This window comes from Ovis canadensis, chromosome 26 (genome assembly GCF_042477335.2).
Source record: "Ovis canadensis isolate MfBH-ARS-UI-01 breed Bighorn chromosome 26, ARS-UI_OviCan_v2, whole genome shotgun sequence".
NCBI lineage: Eukaryota > Metazoa > Chordata > Mammalia > Artiodactyla > Bovidae > Ovis > Ovis canadensis.
The window spans coordinates 52636077-52663560 of record NC_091270.1 but is presented as its reverse complement, the minus strand read 5'-3'; the positions used below and the strand labels follow the sequence as shown (position 1 = coordinate 52663560).

At 50.9% G+C, this 27484-nt stretch overlaps 1 protein-coding gene across 1 annotated transcript; it reads left to right on the top strand.

Annotated features, from left to right (window-relative positions):
- On the top strand, nucleotides 1-24587 carry PLAT (plasminogen activator, tissue type). Its single transcript, XM_069573174.1, has 14 exons — nucleotides 1-390; nucleotides 12760-12854; nucleotides 14019-14061; nucleotides 15592-15729; nucleotides 15967-16077; nucleotides 16349-16523; nucleotides 17348-17439; nucleotides 19208-19388; nucleotides 19720-19805; nucleotides 20254-20449; nucleotides 20543-20679; nucleotides 20815-20955; nucleotides 22032-22198; nucleotides 23754-24587. Exons 2-14 carry the CDS (start codon nucleotides 12783-12785, stop codon nucleotides 23910-23912), a joined length of 1698 nt encoding a protein of 565 aa, XP_069429275.1. The 5' UTR covers nucleotides 1-390; nucleotides 12760-12782; the 3' UTR covers nucleotides 23913-24587.
- The last annotated feature ends 2897 nt before the right edge of the window (nucleotides 24588-27484 follow it).

Genomic DNA, 27484 nt, shown 5'->3' with positions numbered 1-27484 from the left:
AAGGAGGTTGAGACTAGGGTTTGAAAGGAAGATGGTTCTTCGGGTTCCCCTACAACATCCAACTCCCAAATTCCTGTGATTCGTTGATGACATCAGGACCATGAATAATCGGCCTGGCCCCGAGCCAGGATGGGCTGGGCTGCTTCCATGGGGGAAATTCCTCCCCCCCTTTATGAAAAGAGGCCCGCCCCAGCTTGGCTCCTGCGGGGCCCGGTGTCCACTGGGCATCCTCCTGCCGCAGTGAAGCCCGCCCACCCGGGGCCAGCGACCCCACCCCCTGCCTTGAAATTTAAAGGAGGCCGGTGCCCTGCAGGGAGAGCCAGCCACGGTCCTGCAGAGCCTGGCGCCGAAGACAACGCCTCTGGAGGAGGGAGAAGGCTCGGGCGCACGGTAGGTTGGACTCTGTGCCTCTCTGTCCCTGGCTCCTCTTCTCTCTCTTAAAAGTCTTTCTGAGCCACCGAAGGAATGTCGGCCCGAGGGGGCTGACTCCGTCACTCAGGCCAAAAGTGGGGTTCGCTAGAATCCATGTCTGGAGGGAGGTTTCTTTTTGAATGTGCATCCTACAGGGATGGGCTGAAGCGTTCGAGGGGACAGCAGCGGTCAGGGCAAGAGAGAGGGCACTAGGGTTGTGTCTCCTGAAGCAGAAATCTCTGCTCGCACAGGGGAAAGTGAAAAGGGTGATCCATACCCGCTCTGAGTAGACGGTGGGCCCGGCTCATCACTCACGGGCAAGAGAAGGGAGACAGGCTGATGGGGTCAGAGGCCAGAGGGTCCCGGGGGCATGAGCCCACAGGGAAACTGAGGCAGGGCTGGGCAGAGAGCGACTTGCCCACGGAGGATTCACTGGGTGGGAAGTGCTGGGTGAGAGGAAGGGGGAAACAGTCAGAGCGAAGCCTCCGGTCTCCTTCCGAGGCCGGGTTTTGTCCTCTGGCTTTTTGCCCAGGATGGGAGGGGAGGGCTCTTTGAGGACTCTTCCAATTACAGAGTCTTCTCTTCCCCAAGCTCTCTACAGGAACTGTATTGGGCATTCTAGGCTTTCACTGTTATTATGTTGATTTTCTTTACCTCCCAGAGAGGGAGGGAGGGAGGGAAGGAAGGCACTCTCAGGTAACTGATGACACGCTCAAGCCCAAAGCCTTGTGGTGGCGGTGACTGATGTGGACGGCAGTGGTGGCCTCCCGCAGCTGGTGCATGACAGAGAAAACATTATGTGTGTGTGCGTGTGCATGTGTGTGCAAGCCCATGAAGAAATTCTGAAATACAGCCGCTAAGTGGAGTTTCCTCAGAAGGGCTTCCTAGCAAGTCTTGCCTGGGGGCAGAAGACGTCCCAGGATCTGGGCGCTGACTGCTCCAGAATCAATAGATGACAGTCAGAGGAGCTGCCGGCTAAGTGCTTCCTGTGAGAGCAAAGCCAGACCTGGCGCCAGCAGAGACGGCGCAAATAACCGAAATAGGAAGAGCTCCATCCTACCCATCAACTGATCGCACCTAAAACATTCTCAGAGACACCAGCCTGCAAGCGCCGGCTCTTGGCATGAGCAAGCGAGAGCTTGCTCTCCGCCTGAATGGTCCAGGCTCTTTGCGGATGCTCGGTTTATTTTATAAACCATTAGATCAGATTCTCCCAGTGAGGCTGCTCTCTGTGGCTTCTGCACTGGCCTGGGACAGTTCCTGCTTCTGGAGGAACAGAAATGGTCCCATGATGAGTTTTCGCTTGTGGGGGCAGGACCTGGGGACCTGGGGACCTAGCGTGTTGGTGAGCAGAGCTGGTGATCAGTAGATTTCAAACGAATGCAAAGAGCAACCCAGCCAGATCCCTGGCGGTGTGACGTGAAGCTGTCATCACCACGAAAGGCTTTTTGTGAGTGAGTGGCCAGGACCACAGGCCATCTGGGAAGTCCCTGCCCAGGTGGGGCCTGTCTCTACTTCACCTCCAGGTCTTCTGGTCCCGCCTGGGGTTTTACAGCAGCGTGAGGGGCCTTGGGCTAGACCGTCGTTTGAGAGGAGCACAGTTGGCTTTAAACTTCCAAAGCTTCCAGAGGGAGGGTAGGCTGTCTTGGATCAGAGGCCGAGGGGACAGCATGGCTCATGGAATGAATAGCAAGCAGGCTTGCTGTGTGTGCTAAATCACTTCAGTCATGTCTGGCTCTTTGGAACCCCACTGACTGTAGCCTGCCAGGCTCCTCTGTCCATGGAAGTCTCCAGGCAAGAATACTGGCATGGATTGCCATGCCCTCCTCCAGGGAATCTTCCCCACCCAGGGATCGAACCAGCATCTCTTACGTCTCCTGTGTTGGCAGGTAGGTTCTTTACTGCTAGCGCCACCTGGGAAGCCCAATAGTAGGCTTAGTTCCAGTCAAAACTCAAAATCTATATGCTTCTCTGAATACTGAATATCTGGGGGAGGGAGGAGGGAACATTTGTGTCTTGAGTTGAAGTGTTCAGTTTCAAAGACTCCCAGGCATGTGCAGTCTCAGAATAAAATCTGTATTCCCTATGAGTGACTTTCTGCCTTGTTCTGATAGGATGGTCAGAGTGGACGGTGAATGACCGGAATACTCTGTTCATTCCTTCTTTGGCCTGTTCTCTGTGCACAGAGAAAAACTGTGTCCCTAGTTTCAGGCGGTAAAACTCATCCTAGCCAACCAGCTCACAAAACCAAGGGCTGGGTCTCCAGTGGAGCCAGATTAAAAGGTGAGGAGGATCCAGACTCACAGAAAGCTCGAGCTAGGAAGAATCTTCTGAACCATCTGTCCTAGTCCAGCCCTCAAGTCCAGGCACATGGTCTCCTGCTATTTGCCTGAGCGTCTACTTACATATTAAGGAGAGCACACTTTCTCAGTCATACTTGTGCATTTTACATTCCACTTTCCCACCTGCGAAAAAGACTTCTATAGAAGGGCATAGAGGGATAGATGAACAGACCTCTTGATTGCCTGAAAGTTGAAACTTAGTACAAAGGGAAAAGGAACTGGGTGCTGGGCCCACAGCAGGCATTTTATTAACAGTTTTGAAGGTACAAGCCAGGCAAGTTCTAGTTTTGATCATGATTCTCCAGAAAATGATAGCAGCAGTTCTTCCTGGGGAACTGGTACAACTGGGGGGTCTTTAGCAGCTGCCCACACCATCCATGGCAACAGCCATGATCTGGAGGGTGAATCTTGGCCACAAGTCCAGCTGAGCTGCACAGGACACTACACGGTACTCCACAGTGGCTTGGAGAGGTTTGTTTGGGACTTGACCTCTAAGACCTGATTCCACTTGGAGACGCTGAAAGCCTACTTCAGTGTCAGACTAAACCCAGATACTGGGAAGCCTTGGCATTGAGATCCTTTTTCGCTTATTGAAAGTAAAAATGAAGTCACTCTTTTGAAGTCACAACACAAAAGAATTGTGTCCAACTCTTTTCAACCCCATGGACTGTAGCCTGCTAGGCTCCTCCATCCATGGGATTTTCCAGGCGAGAATACTGGATGGGTTGCCATTTCCTTCTCCAGGGGATCTTCTGGACCCAGGGATCAAACCCGGGTCTCCCTCATTGTAGGCAGACGCTTTACTGTCTGAGCCACCAGGGAAGTCTTATTCTGCTTATTACATGGCCATAAATATTGCTTTAACTGCAGTTCAGTTCAGTTCAGTTGCTTAGTCTTGTCCCACTCTTTGCGACCCCAGGAACCATAGCACACCAGGCCTCCCTGTCTATCACCAACTCCTGGAGTCCACCCAAACCCATGTCCATCGAGTCGGTGATGCCATCCAGCCATCTCATCTTCTGTCATCCCCTTCTCCTCCTGCCCTCAATCTTTCCCAGCATCAGGGTCTTTTCAAATGAGTCAGCTGTTTGCATCAGGTGGCCAAAGTATTGGAGTTTCAGCTAGACATTAGGGAATCCAAGGTGACCTTCTCCTCCGAGGCGCCTACATCCTTAGAACTCTTGGGCTTTTCAAGCCACACTTCCTTATAGGGACGGCCTCCTAGGGGCGCCCTCCTCGAAGGGAGAGCCTGGGGTGTGTGATTCACACTCCTTTGCACAAGGAAAGGTATTTGTGCTGAAAGTTAAGGGGCTCTGGCTGCTAGCTGCTGTGGGACCCCAAACAATGGTCCCATTTTAGGGTTTTGTCAGTGACATCCCTCCAGAGCTTGGCTCGCTCCCCCTTTGGTTTGATAAACAGACTGCATAGCATCCATTCCAGAAAGCTGACCAACCCCTGCCTCGTCAGGAGTGAGCTCCATCCCCTCCTTCACATCCCAGTAGGACCCCTTCTTCCTCTGCCCGCACACCTCCACCTCCGCACAGCACAGAGCTGGTGGCACCGAGCTAGGGTTGGCTAGCTATTTGTCTGTTCCCTCCCGAGGCTACGAGGTTTTTATAATTGTATTTATTTATTTTATTTTTGGTTGCGCTGGGTCTTGGTTGCCTCACGTGGGCTTTCTCTAGTTGCAGTGAGCAAGAGCTCCTCCTGGTTGCAGGGCATGGGTTTCTCACTGTGGTGGCTTCTCTTGTTGTGGAGCACGGGCTCCAGGGCACGCAGGCACCAGCAGTTGCAGCTCACGGGCTCCAGAGCACGGGCTCCAGAGCACGGGCTCAGTAGTCGTGCCGCAGGGGCTTAGTTGCTCCGGGGCTTGTGGGATCTTAGTTTCTGGACCAGGGATCAAACTTCACGTCCCCAGCGTTGGCAGGTGGATTCTTATCCACTGGGCCACCAGGGAAGTCCTAGGCTCCGAGATGTTGAGGATGGAGCTTCTGTGTCTTTATACCGCAGATTCGTGCCTGGGGCATTGTTGGCCCTCTTGCTTGGTAGTGCTACAGAGTAAGTCATCGCCTATGAATTCAGGAAGGAGTAGACCAGAGAGCCGGAGCTTCCAGTTGCGGCGGATGGGATGAGAGATCTGATGGATACCAGGAGGACTGCCCCCAAGCCCTCTGGTTAGAGATCTTTGCAGGGGCAGTTCCTTAAAGGTGTGGGGAGAGGGCTTGGTAGGAAGCGAAACCCAGCAACCGACTAGGAATAATCTGAAACAGAAAGCCCACCAGCCTCTGGCCTTTGCTGGCTACTCACAGGTCGTCCTATTGACAGGAAAGAGGAACTTGCTTTATTTGGCAGCAAGAGCCTAGGCCTGCCACACGAGCTGGGGGGAAAGAGGGGGCTTTGGCTTTATTTTCTGAGAAGCTCTGGTTTCCTCCTTTTTCTTGCCTCATGTCTCTGGTTCTTAAACAAACATGTGGTCCGCATCAAACAGCCCTTATCAGCATGGAGGGCCTGACCTCCCAGCTGCCTTGGCTGCGAAGCCCAGCTTCCTCTGAGAGTTCTGAATAGCCCTGGAGTGTGTGGCGCAAATAGGCCTGGGAAAGGCAAACAAAAAAAAGATTGAAAATAAGATAAAAGACACTACCCTGTGATCCAGGAAGTACAGGCTCCTGTTAATACTGATTCGTGCGTACAGATGAAGGGCAGGAAACTTGGTTTCAGTCATCAAGAATCTGGGTATAGGTCATTGCAAGATGTTCAGATGATCTAGGCAGCGGGATTTGGTATTAACACTTGAACTCGATGGTGACCCCATAGAACTTGGCTTCCTTTTGAGTCCATGTTCTGGGGAGAGGCTTTAAACTTTGGCTCTCCTTCTAAGGGCACTCCTAGCAGTAAGTACAGTTAACTGCGCTGTGCACCAGCTGTTCAAAGGGGCTTTACCTGCTTCTCTCCTAATTGCCAGCACTGTCCAGCTGGTGGAAAGGACTGGACCGCTGGAAAACCGGGAACACACACAGCTGGTAAGGGGAGGTTGGAGGGACTACGCTCCTTGCATTCCCATTGCCACCCCTCTCCATCAACAACTCTGAGCACATTCAGAACCGTCATCCAGCATCAGGACCCAGTAAGAGTCATGGAAAGAGCGACTGGGAGGTTTTCTATAGAGCTGGTTGTCCTGAGGCCCAACGCCTCCCTTTAGACGTGTTGCGTGAGAGGGGGGTTCATTACACTTTTTTTGAAGTCCGATTCTCTCATCCATAAACAAAAGATAATATTGACTTAAATGATTTAGCGGATGCCTGACAAGCGTTAGCACTCCAGGACCTGATGAGTAAATGGCATTCATCCAGGTGCATTTCTCAAAACTGAGCTATCACGTCACTTTCACGTGAGTCTCATAAAAGGCGGACAGATTCCGAGTAGGGTGATACGATGAACGTCTCCGATCGTCTTTTCCTGATTCAAGTGTGTTGAAATCTGGAGGGAAGACTGCAGAATTACTGAGTGATGGCGTATTTCATTACTTGTGGTGATGTTTGCTTTAGGGCGTGGAGGGAACACCAGAAACCGCCTCACTGTAGAACAAGACTGTCTCTTAGATTAACGTGCGGTTGCAGGTTTGCTGAGATTCAGACTCAGGGATCGTATCTCCTTGCCCTGACTCACAGGGTGAGCTTTGCCAGCTGCACTTTGCATTTTCTTCACAAGGATCTAAGTTTCTCTTGCTTTTACCAGAGGAGGAGGCAGGATGGGCTTTTTTCCCCCCAGATCCACAACTGCACTCCCTGAGTCCCTCCAGATAAGCAGGGTTACCTGGCAGAGGGTGGAGAAGTTCAGTGACGACAATGCTCAGGACAGATTGTTTTGAGTAGGCCAATGTCGTATAAAACTTAGACACAGGTCATGTGCCAATGGGGGCTTCCCAGCTGGCGCTAGTGGTAAAGAATCACCTGCCAAGGCAAGAAACATGAAACATGGGTTAGATCCCTGAGTCGTGAAGATCCCCTGGAGGAGAGCATGGCAACCCACTCCAGCAATCTTGCCTGAAGAAATCCATGGACAGAGGAGCCTGGTGGGCTACAGTGCATGGGGTCACAGAGTCAGACACCACTGAAATGGCTTAGCACATATGTAGACATGTACCTGTATTTTAAAGATGCTTTGCAGAGAATTCCATCCTGAGTAATGAAGTGGAGATGTGGGAGTAGGTGGGAGGTGCCAGGAGAGGGCTTTATTCTACTTACCTCATTGGAACTGATCCAGTTAGATAAGAAAGACTCCTCTCTTGTTCCTTAGGTATAAAGAATTCTGTTCAGAAAGAGGGAAAATAAGCTTTAGCACACAGGAAATTACCTTTAAAATTGTTTTTTAACTGGCGTATAGTGGATTTACAATGTTGTGTTTGTTATAGTTAGAACTAGAACATGGTTATACTGGTTCAGTTATACATACCTTCGTTCTTTTTCAGATTCTTTTCGCATATAGGTTATTATAGAATATTGAGTAGAGTTCCCTATGCTTTACCGTAGGTCCTTATTAGTTATCTATTTTATGTATAGTAGTGGGTATATGCTAATCCCAAGCTCCCAATTTACACCCCTCCACCTCCCACGTCCCTTTTGGTAAAGAAGTTGGCTTTCAACATCTGCGAGTGCATTTCTATATTATAAATAAGTTCATTTATATAATTAAAACAATTAGATTCCGCATATGAGTGATATCATATGATACCAGTCTTTGACTTCACTTTGTATACAATCTCTGGGGAAGAGCTAAGAATTGCTTCTGTAATGGCAGTTTTGGAAAATGGTTTCTCTCCTGAGAACATAAACTCTAAAAATATGTGTTAGTCTCTCAGTCGTGTCTGACTCTTTGGGAGAAGGAAAGAGCTACAGCCCACCAGGCTCCTCTGTCCGTGGGATTCTCCAGGCAAGAATACTGGAGTAGGTTGCCATTTCCTTCTCTACGGATCTTCCCAACTCAGGGATCGAGCCTGGGTCTCCCACATTGCAGGTGGATTCTTTAGCATCTGAGCCAGCAGGGAGGCCCTATAAAAAGGAGGACCCATGTAGGAGGAAGATGGGAATACAGCCATTACCCATAGAGCTGACAGCTCCAGCCCTGGGCTCTAGACGCTGGCGCAGACAAGTGCACTTTTCTGCGGGAGTTCAGCCCCGATTTCCAAAGCCTGCCTCCTCCTCCCATCTCACCACATCTCTTGTCCTGACTCAGTGATGGGTCTTTGCCACTTCAGGGAGTTCGACCATCTCTTTTCTAATCTGCTGGCATCCATCCGGGGCAGAGTGGTTGGGTGAGGGGAGGGAAGGCAATGTTTGTCTTAAAGCTGTGAGTCATTTCGGAGTATTGGTGTTCTTGGAGACTGACTTTCTCTTACTCAGATTTCCAGAGAGAGAGGCTTTGCGAAGTAATAACAAACCAAGGCTCCTCTTTGCCAAAGATTAAGTGAGCAAGCCTTGCACGCTTGCAAAAATTCAATAGCCGTATCAACTGAACTTTATCTTTCCGTTGTAATTTCCATGGTCCTCCAGCTGGCTCAGTGTTTCTGCTTTGTTTTTGCTGCCAAGAGTAGAAGCAGCTTTAACATCCCAGCAAATGTACTGTTTGTGCCTAGAAGCATAGAACTTGATTGGTTGGTCCCAGATCTTTACCGTAGGTCACGTTATGGGATGTGGTTGAGTGTTTACATGAAAGCTCTCATCCCCATGCGTTAAGTGTTTCACAGATCACAGAGCACGTGCACACTCAGAACAGCAGAAATCACAAGACATCAGCCCTGGAGGAAGCCTTGAGAGTCTAGCCCACTTGGTTTTGCATCCCTGGGAGCAGATTTGATGTCTCAAAACAAAGATGATTTTTGGAAAGGTAGCACATTACTTTTTTTTTTTTTTGCCATGGCAAACAGCGTGTGAATCTTAGTTCCCCTACCAGGGATCAAACCCATGCCCCCTGCAGGGGAAGCCCAGAATCCTAAACATTGGACCCCCAGGGAAGTGCCAGCAACATTCCTTTTGATACAGTCAAACCATATGCGAAGGAGAGTGCTTTTCCCGAGGGCAGGCCTTTCGGGAGCAGGTGGTGGGAATGGGTCATGTGGCGGGCAGTGAGAGACCCTGCGGACAGCCCTCCACTGCACCACCCCTCCAGGCCCTTCCCCCGACTGTCCTGCTGCGGTTCCCATGGCCTCGCCCCAGCCAGACTCCAGGGCCAATCAATCAGCACTCCCCCTGCCACCACTGCAGAAAGGAGTCCTGCGCTTCTGGCTGGCGAGATCAGTTTCCCAGCCACAAAGGCACCTTTGGCTCCTGGAGACCAGCCCTCCTCCCTGGTGACCAGACCATTGTTCTCCTCCGGAGCAGTCATCACTCACAGCTATTCAGAGGCCAGAGAACAGAGTCACTTTGTCTCTGCAGCCAAGCAGGGCCCTGCATGTCTTCTACGCAGATGGGGGAGCGGGAGGAGGGGGCACCCTGGAGGCAGTGATTGCAGGCTGGTCCTCCACAAGGATGCCCGTGGGCACAGCCTGTGAATCCAGGCCACGCTTTGCTCCCCAAGTGTCCTGATGTTTCTAACCTGCACAGATTCTGTCAACTTGCCAAGCTCTGTGTCTCCAGAGGTCTGTCTGCGGAGCCGTTTGAAAATCTGCAAAAATTGACTTTATGGGCCAAGGTGGGCCTGCCAGGGCTGGGGCCTTGGGACCTTGGGGACCAGCGGTCTTAGAATCATTCCATACATGCCCGACCCCCTCAGTGATGCTGCTGGTGACTCAGGGATTCTAGTCCCACAAAAGCCAGCCATCCCCATCCTTGTGGTTTTCTTTTTCTTGTCTTTCCTCCCTCCCTCCTTTCCTTCCTTGCTCTTTTTTTTTTTTTTTTGGATGTGGACCATTTTTAAGGTCTTTACTGAATTGGTCACAATATGTTTTGGCTTTTCGGCTATGAGGCATGCGGGATCTTAGTTCCCCAACCAGGGATCGAACTCGTACCTCTGGCATTGTAAGGCAAAATCTTAACCACTGGATCCTCAGGGAAGTCCTTTCTTTTCTCTTTTAGTTCTTTGATTCTGGGAAACTATTAAATACAGTGAAAGAAAAGGAACACACCAAAAAGATGACAAGTTTTGGATTTACAAAATGAGCCTACAAGAGGTTTCTTGTGCTTTATTTCTCAAATCTCCCCTCCTACCAGTCTCACATGGGCATTGGGCACCTCTCCCTTTGGTGGGAACTTGTGGTCTAGGGTTGAGGTCCACAACTCCCCAGGGTCCCGAGTGCTTCCTGAATTTCTGGGGTCACTCGCTCTTTGTCCAGACGCTGCGCCGACCTCTGCATCTCCCTCCCCACAAAGGCAACACCAGGACTTGCTTTGCCGCCTTGTCTCGCTCCCTTGCTGACTGTAGGCAGGATGACTCATTTCTTTGTCATCCTCTCGCCCTACTCGGCCCGTCCAGCTGTTCCCATTGCTTCTGTGCAGCAAGGATGGAACGTCACATGGTTTGCGTGAGGCTCTTTGGCACTGGGTCAGCTCCAGGCCTCGCAAGGCCAGAAGAAGCAGAGGAAGATAAGGACTGACAGAAGAGAGGCTCCAACTGTCCCAGAGCAGAAGACAAAAATACGCCCCTTCTGCTGAGTCTTGAGTTGCAACAAGGTCTGAGGTGCTGCAGCTGTTGGATCATTTTACCCTCAGCCCTAAGTGCATCCCTCCCCCTATCGGCCCCCCTCCCCTGCCCCAGGGGGCCCCCTCCCCCCATCTGTCCAATGAATGCAAAGGTCTTAATGCTCCACTTGTTACTTTGCAACTTTCCAGCATCCAGACTTCTGCTCCATGTAGGGCCCATTCATATGCCCCTTGAATGTGCTCCATTCAAGGAGGACCTTGAATTCTTGAAATGGCACAGTCACTTGATGACGGGCATCCAGAGAAAAGACAAGCCCCCCATCTGAGGGGAACGAACTTGCTGGAAGGCCTGGCTGATTGTCAGACAAGAGGAAGAGAAGCCAGGTTCCCCAGTCGCGGGCTGGTTCATTGCTTCGTTCAGAATTTCTGCCAAGAGCTCTGGGCAGGCAGACCTCTCCCCATCCCAAGGCTTGGCTGAGATAATAAAGCTGGGACACCTACAAATATGTGAAACATGATTAACAGCAGGAAGAGAGAGGTGGAATGTGTTTATGAAGAGCTATTTTTAAAGATTCAAAGTACCGGGATAATTGGGGAAATTTTGAGAAAGGGGAAATTGGAGGACTGCTGAGCACCAAATTCAGGGGTGATGTCCTGTGATCTGAAGACTCCCCACTCTGGGTCCTGTTCAGATGCCCTCGACCCCTAGGTCTTCCTTCTGAAGCTGCCTGGAACCAGCACATGCCAGCAGGCTTCATGCTCTGGGTGAGAAAAAAGTCCCACACCACCCCCCAGCCCCTGCAGAACACCCTGCCCTGCCTGGGAAGGGCCTCCCCTGGGGGCAGGCCAAACTGGAACAAAGACCCAGATCCTGGCTTCTTTCTATTTCTTGCGTGGAGCGGGAGGGGTGTGCTGGTTGGCAAGATGCCCTCTGAGCCCGAGGAATCTTCCCGGATGGTCCCATCCCCCTCCTCCTCCCACAGCTCCGTGCGCGCCTTGCCTGTCACCAGGGGCCCCAGAAGGTCACTGGGGCACAGATCGGCTCCCACCAGCCTCCTGCTCCTTGTTTTCTCATCCTTGCTCTGAAGGGGGCTTGTGGCCATGTGAGAGGACAGCCTCTCTAACAGCAAAGGAGCCTGAGCCAGCGCCGCGGTCAAAGTCCTGGGCGCCCCGAACCAAGTGGGCCCTTCGGATGCTTGGGATGAAGGGGGTGGGAGGGATAGGAGCAGAGTTGTTGTGACTGAGGGGAAATGAGTCAAGAGAAGAAGAAGAGCCCTGGTTTAATCCTTGCTGACAAGGGAGCGAGTGAGGCTGCCAGACCACAAAATAATACCCCAACCGACTAACCCACGGTGAGCAGCTGAGGGCCGGAGCCCTAGCTAGGACCAGGCACACGGAACCAGGGACGTGGGGCCAGGAGGATTTGAGTCCGAAAACCCAAACCAGATCCTGTCCCTCCGCTCTGCAAAACTGCACTTCACACGGCCTGAATATTAAAGAAGGCCGGCTTCCCGACGGAGCACAGAGGTGGTGGTGGAGGAGACTTCCCTTGGTTGGACAAGGAGATGTGAAGTCCTCCGGGACTGGGCTCAGGCCATCTGAGGAGAGCTGGCTCTGAGATGTGCCAGCCCCAGATCTCCTATGATTTCCTCTAAAACAGTCAGAGAGCGGGCATTGCTGTGGGCCCATCTAGTCAACCCCAGGGCAAGTGCTTCCTTCAAGGGAAACTGGGCTTCAGCCAGTGCTAGAGGTGGTGTCAGCCTTCAGCCCACAGAGACATCTGAACAAAGCCATCTTCCGGCAGCCTGTGCCCATCGCTGCATGCGTGGATAAGCAAGATGGTCCATTTACTCAGGGGAATATTATCCAGCCTTAAAAACGAAGGAAAGTCTGACCCACGTTACAGCACGGATGGACCTGCGCTCATCATGACCAGTGAAACGTCAGACACAAAAGGACAAATACAGTATAAGCCCACTTACATGAGGCGCCTGGAGTAGTCGGACTCACGGGAAGAGTAGCTAGGACGGCAGTCGCCAGGGGAGCAGGGATTGAGGGTTTTCGGGGTACAGAGCTTAGTCTGGGAAGATGAACGCTTGGAGTCGGATGGCGGTGATGGTTGCGATCACAACAATGTGAGTGAACTTCATGGCGCTGAACTTACACTCAGAAGCGGTTCAAATGGAAAATATCTGTGTTCTGGGTATTTAACCACAGATATATATATATGAGAACAAAAACACCATCTCCCAGACGCTGGCCGCGGCCTCTCCTGCCCTGGGAGCCAATGCTGGGAGGACCGACTGGCTTCTGAACTCTGCTGCCCGCTTGGACCTCTCACGTCTCACGCTTATTTCCCCCTCCTCTTCCAGAATTGGAGGGCCGCTCGGAGGAAATGACAAACGCAATGAAGACACAGTTCCTGTGCCTGCTGCTCTGTGGAGCCGTCTTCACGTGGCCCAGCCAGGTAGGTGTGCACTCGTGTCTGTGCTGGGACACAGCGGGACACACTCCCCTCGGTGGACGAGGCTTGAGATCCAGGCTTCCGGCGGGAACCCTGCGCATCATTCTGACTTGAGTAAGCTCCGCCGTTCAGTGGCTTCTTTGGAGCTGTTTTTAAAGGATTTGTTTGAATGAATCCATGAAGTGTTTTTTTTTACGAGTTTTTCTGGCTGTGCTGGGTCTTTGTTGCTGCACTGGGGCCTTCTCCAGTTCTGGAGAGCGGAGGCTGCTCTTGTTGCCGTGCACGGGCTTCTCACGGCGATGGTGTCTCTTGTTGTGGAGCGTGGGCTCTAGGCGCACTGGCTTCAGTAGGTGCAACACAGGCACTTGTAAGTTGTGGGTCTTGGGCCCTAGGGCACGCAGCCTTCAGGACCTGTGGCTCCCGGGCTCTAGAGCACGGGCTCAGTAGCAACAGTGCATGTGCTTGGCTGCCCCACGGCACGAGGGATCTTCCCAGACCAGGGATTGAACCTGCATTGGCAGGATTCTTATCCACTGCACCACCGGGGAAGTCAGAATCTGTGAAGTTTTTATAAAAGTGCAGGCTCTGTGAGCAAGCTGCCCGTGTATTGCTTACCATCTAGTTAGGATGTGCTCTCCGAAGATCCCCAGGAGCTAACAGCATCATTCAGGCCAAGCCCGTGATTCAGGCCAAGTGAGCAATGGATTTTAGAGCAGGATTTTAGATTTTAGATTTTAGAGCAGAATTTCACAGCAGGATTTTAGAGACGGGAGAGTGTGGATGGTTACACGGGGGAGATGGGGTAAAGGCACACACCCCCACTAACCCACAGGTGGCTATTTTCATCTACAACTAATTCAAATGAAATGAAACCTAAATTCACTTCAGTTACATGACATATGAGTGCTCAGTTGTCACATGTGACCAGCGGCTGCCGTGTCACACGGCACGGGTATTAAACCTTTCACCACTGAGAAAGTCCTGGACAGGACTAGGCTAGGAAGGGAAGAAGGATCAGAGGGGAAGGCAGGTGTGCACATTGCCCCTGGGCCAGGCGCCTGAGAGGGATGCTCTGGACAGGTGGGTTGGGGGCCGTCTTCTGGTTTGACCACCTTTATTCTTCAGACACGTGCATGTGCTGACCCTCTGCCCCTGCTTTCTTTGCAGGAAACCTACAGACGACTCAGGAGAGGCGCCAGATCGTACAGAGGTGAGATGTCGCTGGGATGGAGGGCGGTCCACAGAGGCAGGGTCTGAGTCAGGGTGCCTAAGGCTCCAGCGGGGATTTTCTTCCACGTGACCTGCTTACTCAAGCTCCATGAAAGTCAGAGTCTGCAGAGATGCCTGTGTCCTCTCTTATCACTCACACAGGAACAGGTGTGCTGGCAAGGTGTCAGGATGTCAGAGAGTCACACAATGCTGGGAGCCCAGTGGCCCAAAGACCAGTTACACAGACGAGAATGGAGCCCAGAAAGCCTGAGTGACCTGCCCAGGGTCACACAGCCACCAGGCCACAGGGTCCTCCAGGACCTTTCCTTGGGCTGTGATCCCCTTCCCCCTGGACTCCACGCAGCATCTCTGTGCCTCCGTTGCTTCGGTTGGTAATTCAGAGACGACCAACCTGGGTTTCTTTATTTCATGGCAGTGCTCTGGGAAGACCTTCTCTGTAAGGCCGTGTCTAGATTTGAGACTAAAAACGCACGCACCATTTCCACTAGGATCCCAAGAATCAAAGATGCTTAGGCCCAAGTGTCTTGAACCTGATACGAAGAACTGCAGGTCCCAAATCCCCCCTCCCCACTCAGGACCTACTTCCTTTGGGTCTGGAAGGCTCTGCAACACCCGTTATGGTGGAAGCTTCCCCAGAGTGAGTCAAGGCTTAACTCTCACTGCCTTTGCCGTCAGACAGCTCGGCCTTTCCTGCCTGAGTATCTTGGCGCCTGCATATCTTACCGCTGAAAGAACAGCAGTACCTCTGACCCATGAGTCCATGTCACTTCTTCAATCTGCTAAAAGTTATAGATTTTTTTGAGCTGGCATTCTGATTTGCAAACAGAGAGAGAAAAAAGGAACACCTATTAATGGGACTCTTTCAACTATTTTCATTATACCAGAAATACTAACGGAAGTAACACATTTTCTGCATAGACTAAAATGTCACTTTTCTTTGTTTGGGGCCAGAATTGCATCATCTCAGTAATGATAATACTCGTGTGAATCAAACGTTCTTATAGGCAATTGCATACACGTGCCTCTTTTTTGATGAATTAAAATGAAAAATTAGAGTATTACTTAATAAATGTGTCTTGATAAATAAATTCTTTCAAAATAAGGTCCCATCAGAGGAAAAACAAGAGGTCTTTCTGACTGGTTTTTCCCAAGTGGGTTTCACGTTTCAGTGAAACTAACATAAGGAGACAGTAGAAATACACCATTATATTTTATTAATTATTTCAAGAAAATAACTGATTTCATGGGAAATTAAATGTAAAGGTCACATAGTCATATGGAAAATAATATTAGCACATCCCCCTAATAAGCTGGATTTGAAAGGTTTTTTTTTTTTAATTTTAAATGAAAGGGGTGTTTGGTGACAAAATATGGGATGTTTGTTGTCTTCTGCTGAGAGCAAGGAAGGAATAAAGGATGGATTTTCCTGAGAGTGAACAGGACAGAAGAGGGGAGGAGTCAGTGTGGGGTGAGTGGGGCCCTAAAGAGGCTGGCCTGTCTGTTGTTACAGTGACCTGCAGAGATGAAAAAACGCAGATGACATACCTCCAACACGAGTCCTGGCTGCGACCCCTGCTCAGGGGCAACCAAGTGGAGCACTGTAGGTGCAACGGTGGCCGGGCCCAGTGCCATTCGGTGCCCGTCAGAAGTGAGTGTCCATGGTCCCCAGCCTGCCCAACCCTCTAACAGGGCCTCAGTTTGCTCATCTGTAATATGGGAGAACAGTCATATAGACTGTGGGGTCAGCTGTGAGGAGTCAATGAGTTTGATTTTTGGAAAGTGTTCAGAATTGCGCCTACGGGGAGGGTGCCTTCTTCAACTTTGACCCACGTATTCTTGGGGTGCCTGGAAAGTAATTTGGGGTCCCCTTGCTTTTACTTGGCAGGTTGCAGTGAACCTTGGTGTTTTAATGGGGGGACGTGTCAGCAGGCCCTCTATTCTTCAGACTTCGTCTGCCAGTGCCCGGAAGGGTTCATGGGGAAGCTCTGTGAAATAGGTGAGTGGTGGGCGGGTGTCTATGAGATGAGGACCTACCAGGGGAAATCCCACCTGCAAAACGATTGAGAAAGAAGAGCAAAGTGTGGTGTGATGAGGGATGGGATCACCTGAGGGTGGTCAGAGCCCTGGAATAGAGTCTGGAGCCTGGCGCTGCCTCTGCGGGGATGACAGAGGCATCACTGAGCCCCCCCCCCCACTGCCCCCCGCGGAAACTAAATGAAAAAGGAGGGACTCACATGGGCTGTGTCACGTGTCCCGCTTCCCATCAGATGCTACTGCCACGTGCTATAAGGACCAGGGTGTCGCCTACAGAGGCACGTGGAGCACGGCAGAGAGCGGGGCTGAGTGCGCCAGCTGGAACAGCAGCGGCCTGGCCATGAAGCCGTACAGCGGGCGCAGGCCCGACGCCGTCAGGCTCGGCCTTGGGAACCACAACTACTGCAGGTGAGACAGCCGCCTCCCCCCCAGGAGGGTTTCCTCTGGTGAGAAGCTGGGGCAGTCACACAAAGACCTGTGCCAGGGTTTCCAGAGGAGCAGAACCCACAGGAGGCACACATACACAGAAACACAGTTGCTAAGTCGTGTCCGACTCTTGTGACCCCTTGGACTGTAGCCCCCCAGGCTCCTCTGTCCCCATGGGATTCTTCACGGAAGAATATTGGAGTGGGCTGCCGTTTCCTCTCCAGAAAGATATATCTATATATATAGATATAGATACATATACACCTAGAGATAAAAATATTTCTATCTACATAAAGAGATTCATTTTAAGGAATTGGCCCTCATGACCGTGGGGCTGGCAGGTCTGGAATCCATAGGCAGCCCCCTCCCCAAGCTGGAAACTCAGACCCAACTTGACACTGCAATGTGAGACAGAATTTCTCAGCTTTTGCTCTTAATATGCCTTCAGCTGATTGGATGAAGTCAGCTGACCATATACATGAACCGCGTCGACAAATCCCTTCCCAGCACCACCAAGGCTGGCGTTTGATCGAATGACTGGGTGCAATAGCCTAGCCAAGTTAGCACATAAAGCTCATCATCACGGTCCACCCCTTGTCAACGTGGCAGCCACATGCTTCTCTGTAAACCATGTTTAATCTCCCCATAAAGGCGATTACAAGGTCATACCTCCACCCAACACGATCCGACTCTCCTATGTACAACAAACAGAAATAACTCTCTCCCCAGAAGAAGGTGAAAAGTCCTTGGACTGGGAAACAGGCTTAACTGTTCCCTTCCCCTGGCCTTCCCGGCTGATTTTTCAGAAACCCGGACCAAGACTCAAAGCCCTGGTGCTACGTCTTCAAGGCAGGGAAATACGTCTCTGAGTTCTGCAGCACTCCAGCCTGCACTAAGGGTAAGCGCAGCTTCCCCAGGGCCCCCGTGGCCTCACGGAGTCCCAGGGGGGCGGGGTGGGGAAGGGAGATCTAGGGAGACCTGGAGGACAAGGCTGATGGTCCTTCTGCAGATGAGGAGACAAAGGAGTGAACTGGTCAGTCACTTTGGCATCAGAGGAAGGAAGTCAAGAGGCTTAGGTCCTCATCAGGCTTGGCCTCTAACTAGCTGTTTGACCTGGAGCCACTCTCTGCACCCTGCTGACCCTCAGTTTCCTCGTGGACAGAGAAGATGGGGCTCTACTGGTGGTTTCCAGTCCTTTTGAGAATGTGTGCAAGTTCTCTCTTTTTTGATTAATTGGCCTGTTTCTCAAGATCTCTCTCTGTCTCTGAAGACTTTTATTTATTTATTTATTTTTAGTTTTTTATTTTTTAAATTTTAAAATCTTTAATTCTTACATGCGTTCCCAAACATGAACCTCCCTCCCACCTCCCTCCCCATAAAATCTCTCTGGGGCATCCCCATGCACCAGCCCCAAGCATGCTGCATCCTGCATCAGACATAGACTGGCGATTCAATTCTTACATGATAGTATACATGTTAGAATGTCATTCTCCCAAATCATCCCACCCTCTCCCTCTCCCTCTGAGTCCAAAAGTCCGTTATACACATCTGTGTCTCTTTCCCTGTCTTGCATACAGGGTCGTCATTGCCATCTTCCTAAATTCCATATATATGTGTTAGTATACTGTATTGGTGTTTTTCTTTCTGGCTTACTTCACTCTGTATAATCGGCTCCAGTTTCATCCATCTCATCAGAACTGATTCAAATGTGAGAAAATTTCCCAGATTTAAAAAGTACTCAGCTACGAAAAGGCACCATGAGTTCAGTGGTGCTTTCCCAAATAATGATGCTATTTAATCACAGTAGTGTAAAAATAATGTTTCAAAGTTCTAAATATATATGTATAAAAATGCACATTCAGGCTACAAGTGACGCTGATAGACTTATGAATTTGAGAGCTCTTGAGAGTAACTCCAATCCTGGAGAAGGGAAGAGCTACCCACTCCAGTATTCTTGCCTGGAGGATCCCTGTGGACAGAGGAGCCTGGTGGGCTATAGTCTATGGGGTCGCACAGAGTCGGACACGACTGAGTGACTAAGCAGAGCACGGCACAGTGTAACTCTAAAGCATCCTGCCCACCCCCTGGATCTGGTGTAAACTGGGACTCACCGGTACTGATGATCTCAAAGGCCCCTTCGCATTAGGTTACCGGTGCATGCTACTGTACTGTGTCAGTTTCAAATGGGGAGAAAAGAGGGCAAAGTGGGGGCAGATATGCAGCATTTGAAGGTTCATACTCTTGCTTCCCTTCCAAGTCCAATAAATCCTTCAAGGCCCTGGCAGACAAAATCCGAGAAAACTGAGCCTGCACACGTGTCCCCCCCCAGAGGACCCCAAGTGGACAGCAGCCTGTCAAGAAGAAACAAGGAAACCCCTAACAGCCTTCCAAGCAGCTCTAATCAGTCCCCACTAGCTGAACTGGGCAGCCTTTCCTGAACCTGAAGATTCCTCAGGGTCTCCCTTAACACAGCCCAGTGATGGGGGGGCTGGCACCAGATGGAACCGCTGACCACCCTCAGCAAAAGCATTTGAAGGAGAGCAAAGGGCGGGGTGGGCGGGCTGCCTGCAGCCCCAGGCTTCAGGCCCTGCTGCAAACCCCACTCGCTGCTCGGCTGCTCGGGCACTTCAGCGGCTGTGTTTCAGTTTGGATTTCCTGCATTCCAGTTGCAGAAGAAGATGGGGACTGCTACACTGGAAACGGGCTGGCATACCGCGGCACCCGCAGCCGCACCAAGTCTGGGGCCTCCTGCCTCCCGTGGAATTCCGTGTTCCTAACGAGCAAGATTTACACCGCCTGGAAGAGTAACGCGCGGGCCCTGGGCCTGGGGAAGCACAATCACTGCAGGTGCGCCTCGGGGGCGTGTCCGCGCGGAGGGCGGGGCGGGGCCGCGAGAAAGTCACGTGGGTGGGAGGGACCCATATCCCAAGTTAAGAGGGGCTGCCCTCACCTGCTCCATCCTCCCGAGGCACATCTGGGAGCACATCGCAGCACAACTGGGAGATGAGAACAAAATGCAGAAGATAGGAATGATTTCCTAGGTGGCGGTGGGGGATCTATGGCAGAGCCCAGCCCAGGACTCAGGGTCGTCCCCCTCGCTCCCTGCCCCCAAGTTGGGCCGCCTTACCCTCTTCTCTGGCTTGTGATGTGATTAAAAACCGTCCCTCCTCACGCCTAGGAATCCTGATGGGGATGCCCAGCCTTGGTGCCACGTGTGGAAGGACCGTCAGCTTACCTGGGAGTACTGTGATGTGCCCCAGTGCGGTAAGGCCGGCTCCCCTCACCCAGCATTACTCTTGCCTGTGTCCTCCGCCACCTCACACATCTGGGAAGCTGTCTGGTTCAGGCTACGCAGTGGCCAGCTTTTCAGGAAGGCCGGACCTGGGTGGGGAGGGGCTTGCCCGGCTGGAGCCGTGGTGGATGGCGATGCTGTTGGACAGGTGATGGGAGGGGCAGGAGAGAAGGAAAGGACGCAGCCACTTCTCACGGATGGCATCAGGCTCCCGGCTGCTCTCTGGAGATGCCTTGTTAGTAGTGATGGCGGCCAGGATGCGAGGAGGAGAGAAGCAGAGGCTCCGTCCCTCTGTACAGACGCTGCAGAAGCACAGCCGTGGGTGGAAACCCGGGTTCCCAGACGAGACACTGGGCTGGGGCTCGGGGACCTTGCCCAGGCCCGCAGGTTTGAGACCGCGCTCTGTCCTCCCCTCTGCAGTCACCTGTGGCCTGAGACAGTACAAGCGGCCCCAGTTCCGCATCAAAGGAGGCCTCTTCGCCGACATCACCTCCCACCCCTGGCAGGCCGCCATCTTCGTCAAGAACAGGCGGTCCCCGGGACAGCGGTTTCTGTGTGGGGGGATCCTGATCAGCTCCTGCTGGGTGCTGTCAGCCGCCCACTGCTTCCAGGAGAGGTAGGGATGCGCACCCAGCCGGCTTGCCTTCCCGCTAAGGCCTCGGATCAGGCCCGATACGGAAGAGCATCCTCACACCTGTTTCTCCATCAGGTACCCGCCTCACCATCTCAAGGTGGTCCTGGGCAGGACGTACCGGCTGGTCCCTGGAGAGGAGGAGCAGATGTTTGAAGTAGAAAAATACATCGTCCACAAGGAATTTGATGATGACACTTACGACAATGATATCGGTAAGATGTCCCCCTCTCCCTGGCTCCAGTTAGACCCCCCCAGCCCCACCCTGCCCTCCTCGTCCTCCCAGGCCCCAGGCCCCTCCTTCCTCTCCCTGGAAATCCCCACTCTTTTCCTCAATCCCCCTCTCCTAGCGCTGCTGCACCTGAAATCGGACTCGCTGACCTGCGCCCAGGAGAGCGGGTCGGTCCGCACCATCTGCCTCCCAGATGCCAGCCTGCAGCTGCCCGACTGGACGGAGTGCGAGCTGTCCGGCTATGGGAAACACGAGGCCTGTGAGTGGGAGGAAGTCGCCGTCCCATCCTGTCTGGGGGCAGCGTGGGGGGCGGGTGCTGACCAGAGAGAGGAAAGAGCGGTCCTGAGAGTGTCCAGTCCAGCCCCAGGGCAGGCTCGGCCGCTATGATAGTCTGGGCAAGTTCCTGCCAAGTGAAGCCCCACCATCCACCTTCCCAGCTGATGGCCCGGTCAGTCAAGAGAGAGGTCTGAGTGGCAGGAGAGCTTTAAGGGCTGAAGATTTCAAGGAGGTTTTGATAAGATAAGGAGTGAGCTTAGTTAAGGGTGCGGTTCCTGGACTCTGCCTGCCACCCAGTAGCCCTCACCCTGCACCTGGTGAGCCCTGTGATCCAGGCATGCATTTTTCATTTCATGTTGCTCCAAGCCTCAGTTTCCTCATTGGTAAGAAATGAATAGATTGTATGAGGCTTAAATGAGATATTAGATTAAACCAGTGGTTCTCATCTAGGGTGCTCTTGCCCGCTAGGCAACATGTGGCAATGTCAGTTATTGTGACGACTCAGGATGGAGGTTTATACCCACATTTAGTGAGTAGAAGCCAGTGGAGCTTCCTAGTGGCTCAGGTCGTAAAGAATCCGCCTGCATTGCAGAAGACCCTGGTTTGATCCCTGGGTCGGGAAGATCCCCTGGAGAAGAGCATGGCAGCCCACTCCAATATTCTTGCCTGGAGAATCCCATGGACAGAGGAGCGTGGTGGCTATAGTCCATAGGGTCGCAAAGAGTCAGACATGACTGAGGGGTTAAGCACGCACGCACACAAAAGCCAGGGATGCTGGCAGACATCTTCAATACACAGTGCAGCCCCCTGCAAAAACAGTTATCTGGCCCCAAATGTCATTCATGCTGCTCTTGAGAAACCCTGGGTGAAACCCTATGAAAATTCCCATTTCTGTAGGTCAAAAGGGTTAATATATTGGCAATTTCATAGGATTCAACTTAATACGCGTAAAAGATTAATCAGTGTTAGCTATCATCACAAAGTGCAGCTTTCTCCTTCCAAAAGGTTTCTAAATAACTTTCCCTAAAGCCACAAGCTGTCTTCCCTGCTCTCTTTCAGCTTCTCCTTTCTTTTCCGAGCGGCTGAAGGAGGCTCACGTCAGATTGTACCCATCTAGCCGCTGCACTTCCCGGCACTTGTTTAACAGGACCGTCACCAACAACATGCTGTGTGCCGGAGACACACGGAGCGGCGGGGACCACACAAACCTGCACGATGCCTGCCAGGTGAGCGCGGGCAGCTCTCCTCCCTGAGCCTCCCCCATCCAAGGGCAAAAGTGTTCCTCAGCCAACTGGTTCTTAACCAAGAAAAAAAAGTTATAGCCAGAAAGCAGTGATTCATCTGGGGCAGGGGATGGGATCTAGATGAGAGCCTCAGAGAATAAAGCAACTGGAGCCAAGGTCAAAGTCACCCAAACTGAAGACATCTAAACGGCAATAAATTTCCCCAGTGTCTGCACCGGAACCCCCGCCTGGTACAGGATTTCCTGTAAGCCCAGGCAATTAAACAACTATCAAAGTGATGGATAAAGCCACACAAGTTAAGACAGCTTTGGTTTCTGTGGGTGCTGGGGAATCGGGGTCTCTTGGGTAGCGTGGGAGGAACGGCAGCTTCCTGGAAATAGGAGAGAGATGATCTGTGAGAAAGAAATCTTAGGAGCTCGCATTCAGCCCTCTGATAACCTCTGAGCCCTGGTATCAGAGGTTCCCCCTGGTAACCATTACAGGGTCTCTGGGTTGGCATCCCCATCAGAGCTGGTACGTACTTATATTTCATGATAACTCTGAGTGTAAGACATAGACTAGTGTAAGGTAGGACCTAATGGAGCAAAGGAACCCTCAATTCGGGGCTGTTTTCACGTCCACTGTGCTCTGGGCTCTCACTGAGGCTGGGGGACGCGGGTGTGGCTGGAGGCAGTGGGGCTGGGCACTCCCACTGAGGACCATGTTCTGATGCTGGGATCACACCCACATCTCCCCCTCTTGCCTCCGTGACAGCCTTTGGTCTCTTTTTGAAAGGTTTTCTCAGACACCTCCACCACCTAGCTCAATAGTCATAAATGGTTGTCTGCAAAGTGAAACCATGATCTATCAGCTAGTGCCAAGTTAAAAACAAGTCATTTCAATTCAATAAGACAATAACAGCTAACAATTGCCAAGAGTTCTACTAAATGCCCTACATTGTTCTCAGGAGCTTTTCAAGCTTTTCCAGTTAATTCCCATTACCTCATAAGGGAAGTACTATGATTTCTGTTTTAGATTATTATTATTTAGTATCATTCAGGTAAGAATACTGAAGCCCAGTTGCCTAGGGCCGCACAGCTAGTGGTGGCTTTACCCCCGGTGGGGACCAGGTATGGCTAATGGTTAAAGAATTTGCCTGCCAGTGCAGCAGACACACGAGACCTGGGCTCGATCCCTGGGTTGGGAAGGTCCCCTGGAGAAAGAAATGGTAACCCACTCCAGTATTCTTGCCTGGAAAAAGCCCATGGACAGAGGAGCCTGGCAGGCTGCAGTCCATGGGATTGCAGAGAGTCGGACTGGACTGAACACTTGTCAGCAATGTTGTCCACTTTACGACAAAACTATAGCCTAATCCTCTAATGGTCCAAGATTGGGGAGGAAAAATTTCCCTCCCTGAAACTGAGCACGTTGAAGGATACATATCAGTGCCACAGATTAGCAGTATGTAGAATACATATCAGCGCTACAAACATTCACCTAACATCCCCCCAAAGAGTCTGCATTTTTGCACACAGCTGACCTCTTCTCCCTTCTGCAGGGTGACTCGGGTGGCCCCCTGGTGTGTATGAAGGACAACCACATGACCTTGGTCGGCATCATCAGCTGGGGCCTGGGCTGCGGGCAGAAGGACATCCCGGGCGTGTACACCAAGGTGACTAACTACCTGGACTGGATTCGAGACAACATGCAACTGTGATCAGGGACACCCTGTTTCCCTACATCACAGAGACCCCGCTTCTCCCACCTCTGAAGACTTACTGCGGCAGGGGCTTCTTCACACAGCGGAAGGTGGGGGGAGGATGTAGTTTCACAGGTACTTTTCCATTCTGGAAGTTTTCAGGGCTTAAGGGCTGAACTGTACTGTCAGACAAGAAGATGGACAAACGCCAGTCCCTCGTGGAAAACCACTCCCCAGGGCGGAAGCCCGCTTCCTCCTCTATGCACACAAGCATCTTTGGAAAGGGGACCACAAAGATGAAAGCATGTCTCAGTAGGCAAAGATAACTCGAGCCTTCAGGAAAGGAGGGTTAGATGTATTCTACTAGAAATAGAATGTCTATTTATAGTCCCAAGGAAGCCCAGCAGGAACCTCCTACCAAGGGATGGGCTGGCTGGCCAGATCACCTTCCTCGACTCCAGCCCTTAAGTGCTGGGCTTTCCTTTTTGCAGCTCTTGGAGGGAATCCTGTTGTGTACAGTGTAATTCTTTTTCTTTATAGGTTTCGCGATAGAACCAGGAGACACGTATCATTTTAGTAACTGACAAACTAGGCTCTCGCATATTTATATCAGTTCATTTTTGTTTGTACTCTGTTGCCACTACCTGTATGATACTGTACTGGAATAATAAATTCTGATATATTTTTCACATATTTTCCCCAATCAGAGTGGACTCTTTCTGTTACACACAGTACCCTCACAGCTTTTATTCCTTACTCGCGTCCACATTCTTTCAATCATTGGGAATATTTCCTTTCATTGGCTTCCTAGGTGGTGCTAGTGGTAAAGAACCCACCTGCCAATGCAGGAGTCACGAGAGGAGAGTTTGATCTCTGGGTCAGGAAGATCCCTTGGAGTAGGAAAGAGCAATCCACTCCAGTCTTCTTGCCTAGAAAATCCCATGGACAGAGGAGCCTGGCGGGCTACAGTCAGTAAGGTCACAAAGAGTTGGACACGACTGAAGCGACTTAGCACGCACACACACACACACACACACACATTCAAATAGGTGCTGTAAAAGGTAAAAGGAAAGAAAGAAACTCTTGGTTTGACAGGGGAATGGGGATTCAGAGAAATAACAAGGCAGGGTGGAGATGAACCACAAATGGTGGATAGAAAGTTTTGCTGAAATTCAGCTCAGGAAGGATTGAAGAAACTTAAGAACTTCCCCGGTGGTGCAGTGGTTTAAGACTCTGTGCTCCAAATACAGGGGGCCTGGGTTCAATCCCTGGCCAGGGAACTAGATCCCACATGCCAATGAAGATATGTGCTGCGTGCAGCCATGAAGATCTCATGTGCTGTACCTAAGACCAAAAAACAGAGAAACTTAAGGAAAAAATGGAATTGGGTAGGCTTTTCAAAAATTGAGCAAGATTTGGGCTGGTGGAGAGGAATGAGAAAGGCATTCGTTTTTAAATTTTTCTTAAAATTTTATTGAAGAATAGTTAAGTCATGTTAATTTCTACTGCACAGCAAAGTGATTCGGTTATACACATATATACAATCTTTTTCGTATTCTTTTCCATGATAGTTTACTACAGGATATTGACTCTAGTTCCTGAGGCAAGGAGCTACCACTGCACGAACATGTAAAGATCCGGAAGGCAAGAAAGGCAGGGGAGTGTGGGGAGGAATTGAGTTATATCTTGTCCAAAGTGAAGTTCATGAAGAAGAACGTAGGTTAGAATTTATGATGGCACTTTGAATGCTAAACTGAACTTTGGACTTAATTCTCCTGGCAGCAGCGAGCCACAGACACTTGGGGTGAGGGGAGCCGATGGCCCAAGCGAGGCTCAGGGTAGATATTCACGGGGAGGGGAGTAGGTGGAAAGATACCCCGGACAGGACTCCAACGTGAAAGAGGAATTGAGTGTCAAGAAGATGCTGACACAGATTGGGACTGACATATACACACCGCTCTATGCAAAACAGATGACGAATAAGAACCTGCTGTGTATCGCCAGTCTGTCTGACGCAGGATACAGCATGCTTGGGGCTGGTGCATGGGGATGACCCAGAGAGATGTTATGGGGAGGGAGGTGGGAGGGGGGTTCATGTTTGGGAACGCATGTAAGAATTAAAGATTTTAAAATTTAAAAAATAAAAAACTAAAAAAAAAAAAAAGAACCTGCTGTGTAGTACAGGGAACTACTCCAAACTCTGACCTCCATGGGAAAAGAACATAAAAAAATAAGGGTGAATATATGTTAAATATAAAACTGATTCACTTTGCTGTATACCTGGAACTAACACATTGTAAATCAACTATATTCCAATAAAGAAAATTTTTTTTAAAGAATTCACTCCCAGACCAGTCCACACAAGTATGTTACTTAAGCAATGCTGCTTTCCGCTTCTCTTACACTGTCTTACTGCTCCTGAGATGTAACTCATACCCCTGGTTGCTGCCTGGCAGTTTCTTATCACTGACACCCCGGATCTAAGAATGAACCTGATGCAAGGCTTGGTGTTGGGTTACGTGCTGACAGTTCCTTGGAGCAAACGTGGTCTTAGGTCTCTCTCCTCTCTCTCTAGAGAGGCGGTCAGAACTGTTCAACATAGTTCTTAAAAGAATAGTTTCAACTCACAAAAGAAAGAGAATCTAAAGCCCAGAAGCTTGATTCCAGCGGTGGGCAGTGGGGGTAGTGGTGGGGAGGGGGCACGGATTTCTCTGACAATGCTCGGTCCCGGGACCAGTTAAATCAACTCAGATCACACAAACGTAAGTCACAGATTTCCTGACTTGAGCCTGTGAAAGGGGCAGATTTTGTGCACCTTAGCCCTCTGGAGGGAAGACGGCTGGAAGACAGTGGCAAGGAAGGCCCCGTAACTGCAGCTCTGGTGGGAGTTCTGCTCGTTTCATTCCCTCCCCTGTTGCAGAACGAGCTTTTCTCCGGACAGTTGTGTTATTGAAATGAAGTGAAGCAGCGGAGGGCTCCTTTGATGGAAATGCAAAGTTAAAAGGCCCCCATCACATTCCTCAAAGTGAAGCCCTGGAAACCACAGGCTGCTTGAAGACAGGTGCTCAGCAGAGGCCACTGACAGAGCTCCAGGCAGGGCCCCAGCCCCGCACTTGCATTCGGAGGCTAAAACACACTCAGAGCACAGCACATCACTACCCGATGTGGGTGAGGAGGGTCGGGATAAAATGTCTGGGCCGTGTTGGGGGAAGGAGAAGGCGCTAAGGGGAAACAGGTAGCACTGCTTTACTATCTCTGGCTGGCTAATAAAACAAACGGCAATAGAAACCCAAAGAGCAAAAAAGATCCTCATATAATTGTGCAAACAGCTTTAATGGGTAAAGACCTAGAGAAACTCAAACGATTGAAACGAGCATTCCCCCGGAGCTCCCATCTTAGTTCAGGTTGTCGAAAGAGGATAATAAACTTTGGTTCCACATCTAAAACCTTGAAAGTCAAAGACTCACAAGCTTGGGATCTTAAGGCAAAATTTAAGAGTTTCAATTTCCTTCAAAAAAATTATTTTTCTAACAATTAAAAAAAAAATTAGTGTCATTGCTGGCACTGAGTCTCCACCTACTGGCCACAGA

Bases quoted from the DNA above. Each gene is read 5' to 3' on its own strand.
- PLAT (XM_069573174.1), top strand. From the start codon at position 12,783: ATGACAAACGCAATGAAGACACAGTTCCTGTGCCTGCTGCTCTGTGGA. The intron at 16,078-16,348 runs GTGAGTGGTGGG...GCTTCCCATCAG, and splicing joins GGGGAAGCTCTGTGAAATAG to ATGCTACTGCCACGTGCTAT. The intron at 20,680-20,814 runs GTAAGATGTCCC...CCCCTCTCCTAG, and splicing joins CACTTACGACAATGATATCG to CGCTGCTGCACCTGAAATCG.